This window comes from Triticum urartu, chromosome 5, assembly GCF_003073215.2.
Source record: "Triticum urartu cultivar G1812 chromosome 5, Tu2.1, whole genome shotgun sequence".
Lineage (NCBI taxonomy): Eukaryota > Viridiplantae > Streptophyta > Magnoliopsida > Poales > Poaceae > Triticum > Triticum urartu.
The window spans coordinates 167,534,723-167,542,966 of record NC_053026.1 but is presented as its reverse complement, the minus strand read 5'-3'; the positions used below and the strand labels follow the sequence as shown (position 1 = coordinate 167,542,966).

General features: G+C 44.8%; 1 protein-coding gene across 1 annotated transcript; it reads right to left on the bottom strand.

The window, feature by feature from the left end:
• Positions 1-1,844: 1,844 nt before the first annotated feature.
• On the bottom strand, positions 1,845-4,706 carry LOC125508280. Its single transcript, XM_048672941.1, has 4 exons — positions 4,430-4,706; positions 2,909-3,014; positions 2,750-2,796; positions 1,845-2,223 (listed from the first exon to the last, which is right to left on the bottom strand). Exons 1-3 carry the CDS (start codon positions 4,537-4,539, stop codon positions 2,782-2,784), a joined length of 231 nt encoding a protein of 76 aa, XP_048528898.1. The 5' UTR covers positions 4,540-4,706; the 3' UTR covers positions 1,845-2,223; positions 2,750-2,781.
• Between the last annotated feature and the right edge of the window lie 3,538 nt (positions 4,707-8,244).

Sequence of the window (8,244 nt, the reverse complement as noted above, 5' to 3'; positions counted from 1 at the left end):
ATAGGTTTTGACTAAGCATCACAACGGATCTAAGCTTCGAGAACCTATACCCCTCTTAATAGTACGGAGGTCCTATGACTCAAATAAACGAAAGAAGAACAACAAAAATGAATACTACGTCTTCACTTTGTCTTCGACTTCCGTTTGCTGTAGTCAATTTCTTCGGACGCCAATACTAAATCAAATGCTTCGCTTCAGCAGTAAATTTTTGAGAGGTAATTCCTTCACTTCAATCTTCTCGTCTACATGTCTTCATCAAAATGTAGCTCTTTCTTCTCTGCAACGCAGATATACTTTGGTGAAGTTCTTCGAACTTGACACCGGAGACAACATTCTTTTCGGCTCTGTATGGACTATTTCTCTCTGTATGCACTAGCAAACAAATCAGTTCATACCTGTTTCTGTCAACAATCTCCAAAACAAAGGTAGGCAGATATTGCACCAACCGTCATATCATTTTTCCTTATATTTCTCCCACTATGTTTTAAAGGAGTTTTCAACGGCATATCAGATCGCAATCTTTTCCCTTTTGTGATTTCTCACGAAGTTTCTCATAAAAGGTTTTTAACGAGGCGGCATATGCAATACTTTCTTTTTCCTCATTGGGGTTTTTAAAGGAAAGTATACAAAGCATATTTATTGTTCTCCAAATTCACCAATGAGTTTTATCCTTCTTCAAAGTTTTTCTCATATGAGTTACCAAGGAGTCAGCAATCATAATATGCTGCATCATTTTGTCCTTATTATTTTTCCACTGGGTTTAAAGGAGTTTTAGCAACATATCAGCACTATTGTCCTCATATTTTCCCCACATGGTTTTTGTGGGGAGACTCTCAAGATTTTTCAAAGGATTTCTCAAGATGGAAGACGAATATACAAGACACCTTCAATGATGTTCAAGAAGCCTTTAATGACGATCAATAAGCGGTGTTATACAAGCAGGAGTATTTGGAATAAATTAGCACATGTCTATTATTAATTAGCACTAAATAATTAACAAAATGTCATTAGCAAGGGGTGTGTCCAACCCCGAAGAGTCATGCCCATTCTCTCTATATATTGTCAAAAGGCACATGTTCTGGAGGGATGCTTTCGAATAGACACCTCTTCTTCCCATCTCTTCTAGATGTATATATATACTTGAGAATCAATAGAAACCGGGACTAATCGTCCATTCACTTTCAATCTCCTTTTACTCTAATAGGTCCTATCTCCAATGGAGCATGCCGTTTGGAAGGTTCGGGCGGCGCCAAAAGTGAAGTTCTTGTGGTTGGCAATTCAAGATCACATTTGGACGGCCGATAGACTCGTCAAAAAAGGGTGGACAAATTGACATTTGCCTGCTTTGCAAAAGGATAGAAGAATCCGGTAATCACATATTCTTCCAATGTCGGTACACGATTTGGAAGTTGGTTATTGACAACCTCCAACTGATGAGCATGGACACATCTTTGTGGCACCTTGAGCACAATATGGGCCAATCATTTTAGGGCCATGGCTTCTTTCACCATGCTTGTGCCTTGGTCGATTTGGAACGAGAGAAACACTCAGGTCTTCTAGCACAAGAGTACCCCCTCCCCCGATCTTGCTTAACATGGTCATCAACGAAATGAAGTTTTGGGTCACAACAGGTGCCGAGAAATTAGGGTCATGTTGTTGGGAGAATAATCTCATTGTATGTATTTCCTAACTCAATCTATATTCTCTCTTAATTAATATATGGGGCAAATCTTTTGCCTCGGTTTCAAAAAAATTTAATGATGCGAACAAAATTGATGCTAAAGCCTTGCTGCAGCAAGATCGCTTCAAGATAATGCCACTCTACACGATTGTATCTAGCTTACTGCACATGAATAATCCTTCCCTTTCTTCCATCTTCTCATAGAGTGAGCACTTTCAATGCAACAAGAACATCTACACGACTGGTCTTTGGTAAAAAGAAAACCCACTGGATAGTTGCAGGTATCATGCTCCCGTAGCTTTGTACAAAAGAAGTGTAAGCAAAATACCTACCTTGCCAGACAACCACCACTGTCTATAGATTGTACAGTAACACGCGACACACTTCTAGAAGACAGATTGGGCAATACATAACTCTGAATAGGCGTGTATAGCAGTGACTAAAAGGATGTACATTTCACTGACAAAAATCACAACTGAGTTAGGTGACCAAACTGCATCGCATGATCAAAAGAAAACAAGCTTCCACACACCATCAACAACCTGAAAAGGGCACGGAAGAAAAGTGTCAAGACAAGGCCCAACACCAATCAAAATAACGTGCACCAGAGTAGAACTATGGTGATCATAGAATAAAACAATAAGAAGTCACAATTGAAGTTTTGTTCTAAATTATATCCCCATCATCAATTTTCACTTCATACTTTCTGACAGTTCACGAAATCAAACACTGCAGTAGCACTTCTCATTACAGACTTTACAAAAGAAGTGTGCGGAAATGAAGCTGGTCTCTGTTCCTCATATTGGGCCCCTTATAAGAAGAAAAGAGATTGAAAATTATAATGAAGAACGAAACGCTGACCATTATAATGCATTTCTTATCTGCAGTGTTCATTTATGTTCCTTCAGAATAGTTAAACATCCGAAAAATGAAAACCAATCCTACTTAGACTTAGACAGGCGGTGGCTACTTAACAGTACAGTTTTTCATCCGTTTACATTACCAGATAACACAATCACATAGGAAATGGAAGACCCTCGGTATGATTCAGTGAGTATTCATACTTACACGCTGAAAGTTGCAAGGACACATACGATGATTTACCCCATCTGCCACTGTACAATCAAAAGCTCAGAAGGTAAGTATCCAACAGAGAAATGAATCTCACAAGGTTAAACTTTAGGCTTAACGTAAACACGTAGTCACTACTCAAGTAGGATAAAATACCTTCAGAACCGGCTCTCCTTGGTTTGATGATGTCTTGGCCTCCTTCATAGCTTTAATATGTGCTCGTGCTGCTCGTCCAGCAGCTGACTTTTCATATTCCTGCTGCCTGAAGGTTAAAAAAACTAAATTGTGACCACGCTACTTCAGGTTGAGTTAATAAAGTATGAACAGTCCAAAGTTGTAATAGGACTTTGATTCACAGCAGACACCATTGGAGCTTACCAACATGTCTGATGTAAGCTATAAAAGAATCATTATACAAACATAAGAAAAAAATACATGGCGGTAAGGGAGGGGGAGGGGGGGTCTGAAGCTGATGTACCGCACATAGATGTTGGAAAGAAATACGTCTGTAAACTAAAAGACCAAATGAACTGGTAGATGTTGTTAAGAGATGCAAGTGCGTGATCTAAACAGAACAAGATATTGCATGACATAAACTTCCTGAAAAACGAACTTATTCATTTCAACAACAACAGTAATGACTCGAAAGCAACCGTTGACCAACACAAACAAGCATATTATACCATAATAAAACCAAATAAAGTTTTTTCTGATAGAAAAACACAGAAATCTTGAACATGTATACTTGACGACTGCATCCTGAACTTTATTCCCAAGCATAAAGTACACAAGGAGAATGGAATCTTTGTATTACCACACAATTCTGATAATCCAATTATACCTAATCAATCCAACTTAAATCTAGAACCAGATCTGGGAAATACATCTTCTGAAATTAATTGCAGTACCCAGCACAATCATTTTAGCAAAACAATAGGTGATTTCTGAAACAGGTTGTGACAAACCAGAATCACAACTCCAGGAGGAGATAAAGAGCCAAAGATGGAATTAGTCAGCAGAATGTTTGAACAATCGGAGCGGCTTGGAATCGGAGTGGTCAGACACATATAATTGCTACTCTTAAGATTTCAATGAGATGGTTGAACCGCCTTATGATAAGTACAATGAGTGGAAAAACACTTGTTGCAGCACAATCTGCTAAGTCTACATACCGATGTGGTTGATAGAGCAGTCTGAAAATTTGAAGACAGATAAATTGCAGATACCACAATGATGTCATCATAGGAACCATTGCTTCAGAAGTCAAGGTAGTACAGAAAACAAAGATCAGTAAGTGCTGATTGTAAGTTTCCTCCAGTGAGGCCATTGTTGTTACGGCGATGTCTGAGTAGTGCGCCGCGATTCAAGAAGGGGCCAACTCCATCCGGTTCCATGAACTGCTTCAGGGACGAACATCTAGATCCAACCTGGTGAACTCTGGCAGTCTCGAAACCTATCCGATCCGATAAACCTTGAACCCAATCCGGCAAGAATCAGGGCATCCCACCAAGAAACCAGGGCGACACGGAGCATGGTCGGGATTATACCGCGTTGAACGGCCGAATTCTTCGCTCCTACTACTATCCAACAACCAAACCTACCTGATCGGCCCTTAGAGTTCGAACCAACAAACTAGGATCAGGATTTGAGCTCCTTGGAGCAGAAGGCGGCGGTTACCTCTTCTGGGCGGCCTCGGCGGCCCTTGCGCGGGCCTCCTGCGCCTCGAGGCGGTCGGCCTCCGCCCGCTGCTCCTTCTGCGCCGCCCCGAAGCATCCGCACTGTCCCATTGTCAACTCCCTCCCCCTTCGCTGGTCCTTGGCTGCTTCGCACCAGCCGCGTGATTGCTTGGATTGCTGTTTCTTTTGCGTTTTCTGCTTTGGGATATGCGATGATGTGCACAAGAAGATCCGGCGAAAAAGGAAGAGGGGCTTTTGGAGATTCTAGAAAGCCGGGGAGGGCCTGCAAGTCAGCTTTTTATTTTGTAAGGAAGCCTCTTGCCACTTTATTGCAAATTTGAGAGTGTTACATCATTCAGTACATGAGGTATTAGAAAATTAGGCGAAACAACATCCCACCAAATTAATTCTTTTGAGTCATAAGCATGACTCGTTAAAACATGTGCCAACTTATTTACTTCCCTGGGGCAATGACGGAACTGAATCGATGACATCTCATGTACAAGTTGGAAAGCATCATATAAAATAGCAGTATATGCTGCCAGTTGTTATGCCCGGATAATTAAGCTACAGTAACCTCTGCTAATGATGCCATGTCACCATGATTACTGTTGTTAAATCCGCGATGGTTCAATCCCGTTTAAGTTCAAATTCAAATTTCTTAAACATTAAAACTAAAATGTTCAAAGTGTGGTAGATAATCCCTGGATATTTGTCATGTTGAAACTAATATTTTAAAAGGTTATTAAATGCCCTCAAACATTTAAAACCATGCCAAAATAGCATTTTTGAATGCTTCTCTATTTACGAAAAATTCAAGCTGAGTCAAACTTCCTCCTAAGTTTTTGGTGGTAGCACCTAACATTGCAATACTAAATATGTGTCCATCTCCACATTTTACAAAACTCATTTGCTAAATGAATTAAGTACAAAACAGAGGCTAGAGAAATAAAACATATGGTAATAAAAGAAAAGAGCTACATCTATTGTACAGATGGGCTCTAAGCCATTTACACTGCAGCCCAGCCCGACCTGGGTCCCCTCCCACCTCGCTACAGGAGGCAGAGTGGTGCGTGGAGCACATCTAGGGCGCCATGGTCGTGGATGCCCTCCACGTCCCCCCTGGACCTATATATTTGCCCACCAAAACCCTAACCCCCATTTCTCCCTTTTTCCCTCGATCCCCATCGCCTCCCCGCTTCTCTGGCTCTTGTTTTAGAGCTCGAAGATCCCGCGGTGACCTTTGTCTCGCCGTCGTTCTCACGGCCACCGGCATCTCTGGCGTGCGGGAGTACGTCCAAAAGGCCCGCCGCGGCCAGCTTCGTCCGTCCCGGCGACCAAATCAAGCCGGGACGCCCTCGAACCGTCGCCACCAACCGTCTTCTTCGCCACGGTCGCCGCCGTCCTCCATCATTGTCGCGGCCACCGGAGCGCCCGCCTCGACTCCTTCTTCCTCCTCTGCTCCGTCGTCGCCATCGCCGGGAACCGCCGCCTCGAGCCTTCCCCGAGCACATCTTTGCACACCTGCAGGCGCGATGTAAGCCCCGCCTTTTCCCTCTTTCTCACATGCGGTTTCGTCCCCGTAGCTGTCGCTAGCAACCTCACCGGAGCTCGGCTCCGCCGTGCAGCTAGTCGCCGTTCGTCGTGGTCGTGCCTAGGCCCCGCGCTTGTTGCGTCCGCGCCCGTGGCTGCCTGCGAGCTTGCGCTGCCACGCCCCTCCTCCCGCTCCTCGCGGTCCGCGCTCGCTAAACCCGCTGCTGCCAGCCATGCTCTGGCCATAGCCTCGTTGTCCCACGCTGGACGCGCGCAGGCCAGCCCCTGCGCTGGCCACCGCTGCCCCTTCACCTACGTGCCGCCTTTGCCGCTCGCGCGCTGCACCCCCTGGCCAGAGTCATGATCGCCGGCATGCCCGTGTGCGTGCGTGCAGTGTGTGTGGTGTGTCCGTGCTGTGTGTGTGTGTGTGTGTTGAGTGTGGTTGTGCCCACCTCCGGCCGCCTCCGCTTCTGGCCTCGCCAGCCTCCGGCTGCCACTGTTCGCTGCTCCGCTGCTGCGTTGCTCGCTGCCTGCTACTAGTGCAGCGCTGCTACAGCAACATTCAGTTACTGTAGCAGCTGCTAGCTTTTATAAAACAGCATTGGTTAGCCCCCTGAACAACCTCAAAACAGCAGCAAAACAAGCTTGAGATAAAATTTACATGGGCGTGTAGTACACTTGGTAGGGTTCAATTCTTTCCATTGGACCAAATTCAAAAGTCGCCTAGATTAATTCCTATAAAATGACAAAAAGTCTATGTTCTGTTAACTGGAAGAACTGAAAAACAGATTCTGGAATTGACATCCAGTAGCACTTTTCAAATGAAGATTTGGACAGGCAAATGGTCACTAACATATATGAACTTGGAACTGTCATGTAGATCATGGAAAGGTGATAAAAATTGGTAAAGGGCACTAAGCCATAGGATGGACAGAACTACAGTTATAGCCTTCGGAAAACAGCCAAGTGATGTTTAAAACTGAGGATTTCTCAGACTTAGCCAATTTTCAGGGAATTTCAAATAACTGTTTAAATCTTCGGAAATTCATAGAAAATAAACCATAGTCCGGATCGAAAAACTTTATACATGAAAGTTGCTCAGAACGACGAGACGAATCCGAATACGCTACCCACATACCTATCAGATGCCTCTAACTATCTGAACATGGAACATTCTCCCTCCAGTCATCTATCTGACACAGGTCCAAAACCGGGAAAACATTCCCGGTTGAATTCCCCCTTTACCTATATCGTGTAGCCATATGTTAGGTCACACCCGGCACATCATACTGCCATGCTATGCTTTGCGATGCTTTGTTTACTTCATATTTACTGTTTCTTCCCCCTCTTCTCTCCGATAGACCCCGGAACAGTTGCTGATGCCCCTGTGATCGACTACGTCACCGATGACCCCTCCTTCTCGTATGAGCAACCAGGCAAGCAAACCCTCCTTGAGCATTCCAATATCGCCCATTTCTTTCCCTCTCATGCTTGCATTAGAACTGCTACTGCTTTCTGTATGATCCTACTCTGATGCATAGCATGTTTTTGTTACCTGCTTCCATACCTTACCTGCTTATTCTAAACTGGTTAATATAGGTTGGTTAGAGATCCATCCGTGACCCCCACCTTGTCCCACTTGCCCCGCTTTATGTTCGATGACTCGATCAACGTGATCGACGTCCAGGCCCCGACACTGCACATCACCCCCCTAGTTGTACGACTCTACAGAGTTACCATCGAGTGCCGAGGGTGGAACCTCTTACATCACTCCTGATGGGACCTCTGTAGTGTAGTTATTTGGTCATGGTCATCGAGGGTGATTTCCTCCTTAACCACTTCCGATACGGCTCTGTCGTGAAACCCCTCAAGTGTGAACCTCGAGGGTGGATCCTCTTACATTCACCTTGACGATTACATCGAGTGGAATTTACCAGGGGTGATTCCTCGGGTTTTCTCCTTGATGTTTGGACACACGGATACTTGGACTTTACAACTGTTACTTAGAAAGGCGGGTTGACCCTGAGGGGTACCCGCAAGTGATATGGAGACGGGTTGACCTGGAGGGTACCCGAGAGTTGAACACGAGGCGTGCCCGAGCATTCTTAGCCCTTGCCGCAAGTACTCGAGACGGGGCGACGGGGTCACATCTTTCGTGAGTCTCTGCTTGTGACCGCACTACCAACACACTAACGGTTTGGATATTTGATCCGAGGGGCCTCTGGCCTGATAGCACTAACCATCACGTGGGCATAGTATGGGCGTTCTGCGTCGTATGCATCA

Excerpts from the sequence above, each read along its gene's own strand:
- LOC125508280 (XM_048672941.1), bottom strand. The coding sequence starts at position 4,539 with ATGGGACAGTGCGGATGCTTCGGGGCGGCGCAGAAGGAGCAGCGGGCG. Across the intron at positions 3,015-4,429 it reads GCCGAGGCCGCCCAGAAGAG|GCAGCAGGAATATGAAAAGT; the intron begins GTAACCGCCGCC and ends TTTAACCTTCAG.